At 41.7% G+C, this 3,231-nt stretch overlaps 1 protein-coding gene across 1 annotated transcript; it reads right to left on the bottom strand.

The window, feature by feature from the left end:
• Window positions 1-526: 526 nt before the first annotated feature.
• Window positions 527-931, bottom strand: LOC113833826 (peptidyl-prolyl cis-trans isomerase NIMA-interacting 4-like). Its single transcript, XM_035439612.1, has one exon. The coding sequence runs from the start codon at window positions 920-922 to the stop codon at window positions 527-529; it is 396 nt and encodes a 131-aa protein (XP_035295503.1). The 5' UTR covers window positions 923-931.
• Between the last annotated feature and the right edge of the window lie 2,300 nt (window positions 932-3,231).

Raw genomic sequence — 3,231 nt, 5'->3', positions numbered from 1 at the left:
CACACAGTAAGCTCCTTGAAGATGGATCATATCAGATTCGTTTCTGCCTCATTCAGTGTCTAGCAAATATGTGCCTATAATCATTAGCAAATCTGGGTTTAGCTGAACCAAATAGAGCATTAAAAAAAAAAAGACAATTTTCAGAGACTAGCAAGACCTTTCCCTGGAAAGCATTCCCTAAGAGTGGGAAGCATTCTCTAAGAGTCTGAGTTTCCTTTTGTTAAGACCCAGCCTTGTACCTGATATTAAGGCAAAGGACTGGTCTCCACTCTGATCTCAGAGTGGAGTCAAGTTTTGGCCCAACTTGCAGGCCTTTTCAAAGACTGCCTCCATCATTAGAAATCTCACTGTCAGCTAAGAAAAGTGGTATAGGAAATTCAGAGAGCATTTTGTTTTTCAGGGTGATAAACCAATTCCAGGGCCTCTCTTTCTCTAATTATGAAATTACAGTGTTTTTGTTGTTGTTGTTTTGTGTATGCATGTTGCCACACGAAGCCATCTTTTTTTTTCAGACTTTCATGTGATTTTATTTTCTCCCTTCAACCACAATAATAAGATATCCAAATTTTATGTTAACAGGTGGGTCCGTAAACACAAGCTTATCCATCCCACTTACAGGCAAGGCAAATGCTGCTTTTTGAAAGGGTCCTACCATGGACCCTCTGGTCATCCAACCCAGGTCACCCCCTTGCCTGGCTTTCTCTTCACTATATTGTGTGGCCACTTCACTAAATCTCATTCCAGACTCTAACTTTTCCATAGTTTCCATGATTTTGCCATGTTTTTCACACAGAACGTGTCTGACCTTTACTGCGTTGTCACCAACTTTAGGGCCCTGAGCCTTCTTGTCAGCACTGTCACTCCTAGAGGCTGCATCTCCTTTCCACCCTTTTCCAGAACCACTTGACCCCTTTGCCGGCATCTCCTAAGCTTGCTGTGTTCTCTGCCCTGTTCCAGTGCTCCGCACTAAGCCATCTTGCTGGCCATTCAGTAACTCAAAATATATTCCTGGAAAGCTATTGGTTCACTCTCTCCAATTCAATCCTTGCTAACAGTGTAGTCCATTGCTAACATACAGGAGAGGCTCTACCATCTGTGTTGGTCAGTCTAATCAGTTTTCCTCAGAATTTTTTTTGTTTTGTTTTGTTTTCTGAGACGGGGTTTCTCTGTAGCTTTGGAGCCTGCCCTGGAAGTCACTCTGTAGACCAGGCTGGCCTCTAAGTCACAGAAATCTTCCTGAACTGCAACAATAAGAATGGGAAAAACCAAAACCAAAACCAAAACCTGGTATCCCTATCTGTGCTTTCCTCTCCTGAACATTAAAATGTTGTAGAATATAGACACAGCGATATGTGCCCATATTTCCAGCATTCATGAGGCTGAGGACAGGAAAATTTGTTGAGCTCAAGAGTTTGCTACCAGCCTGGGCAACACAGTGAGACCCCTCAAAAGGAGAGAGCAAGAGAGAGGGGGGAGCGGAGGAGAGAACAGGAACAGAATGAGAACAAAGAAAGCACTGTAAGTAAATGGAAAAAAATCAAGGAAATAAGTAGTAACATATAGGATTCATTGACTAGTAATAACTAATTAGAACAATGACTATGAAATATCCAGTTTGATCTAGAAATAAACAGGGAGTGTGTTTCAGCCAAGCAGTGGTGGCACACACCTTTAATCCCAGCACTCAGAAGCAGAGGCAGGTGGATCTCTGTGAGTTCGAGAGACCAGCCTCCAAAGCCAGAGAAACCCTGTCTCCAAAAAAAAAAAAGAAAGAAAGAAAGAAAGGGAGGAAGGAAGAAAAGAAAGTCTCGTCTGATAAGAAACTATACAAAAACAAACAAACAAAACAAACAAACAAAAAACAAGGAAGGAGACCAAATTCCTCCATGAAAACACAAAATAAAGTGATAAGGACTACTGGGCTTGGTATTCCAGTCAAGGCTAAGCATCAGCCCTTCCCAACAAAACAAAGATACAAGGATAGATTTGATCTAATCCTACAAAAAAAAAAAAAAAAATCCACACACACAAAACACAGATGGTAAATTTCTTTTTTTGGTTTTTCGAGACAGGGTTTCCCTGTGGCTTTGGAGGCTGTCCTGGAACTAGCTCTTGTAGACCAGGCTGGTCTCAAACTCAGAGATCCACCTGCCTCTGCCTCCCAAGTGCTAGGATTAAAGGCATGCGCCACCACCGCCCGGCACAGATGAAGCTTTTAGTATAATGACAGAAACACAAGAGTGTGTCATAAGAACTATAAGGAACTGAGTCCAATCTAGTCTAAGATAATTGGGGTAAATTTCCTAGGGGTGTAAATTTCTAGAAATTAACCCTGAAAAGGAGAGATAAAAGAAAGGTGGACAAAGCCATGTTAGCAGAAGGTGCAAAGGTCAGAACTGGCATACAAGATTGGAACTATCAGGATTGTTTGAACTCTAACATAAAGACAGAAACAAAAAGAGGCTAGAGAACCCCACATCCAAATCTTGCCACTCTCTCCCTAGCCCAGGAGAGGGGCTGCGGAGGCATCAGGAGCGCTGTCCCTGGTTCTGACACCCAGGCTGGAGATAAAAAGACTCAGAAAAAAAAAAAAAAAAAAAACATGGCTCTGCAGAGTACCTGCCCTCAAACCCTGAACTCAGCTTGGCTAGATAGTAGAATCTAAGAGCATTGGACAGGCCACTTCTGAACAGAATTCAGGAACATCTTTATTTACAGAGAATAACTCTGAACTTTCAGGTCACTCTTCATATTTCTGACTTCTCAGCAAAAGCTGAGATGACTCTGAAGGCCCCAGGGCTCAGCATCCCCGGCTTTGAAATGCACCAATCTAAAGAGACTCACAGCACAGATCTGTGATCAGTATATGAAAACCACAGGTTTGTTATGTCAGATACCAGCACAAAGTTACCATACCAAAGAATGGGCTGTGACAAAAGAAGACCGAGAGAGAGAGAGAGAGAGAGAGAGAGAGAGAGAGAGAGAGAGAGAGAGAGAGAGAGAGAGGGAGAGAGAGAAGAAATTCAGTAGGGAATAACTATATATTCACTAATTTAAAAAAATAATGTTGCCATCGATCAGTATAATAATATTCTAGACAGCAATTTGTTAGCATTCATCAACAATCATAACCATTTTTCTACTCCTTGATTTAAAAGTCCACCTAGTACCTAGTGAGACACAAATATAAGTGTCTCTAAAGGCAAATATAGGTAAAAACCTCAGTTCTAC

The sequence above is a fragment of the Cricetulus griseus genome, chromosome 2 (assembly GCF_003668045.3).
Source record: "Cricetulus griseus strain 17A/GY chromosome 2, alternate assembly CriGri-PICRH-1.0, whole genome shotgun sequence".
NCBI classification, from domain to species: domain Eukaryota; kingdom Metazoa; phylum Chordata; class Mammalia; order Rodentia; family Cricetidae; genus Cricetulus; species Cricetulus griseus.
Note: the sequence above shows the minus strand (reverse complement) of the source record. Positions and strands in the feature narration are given on the sequence as shown.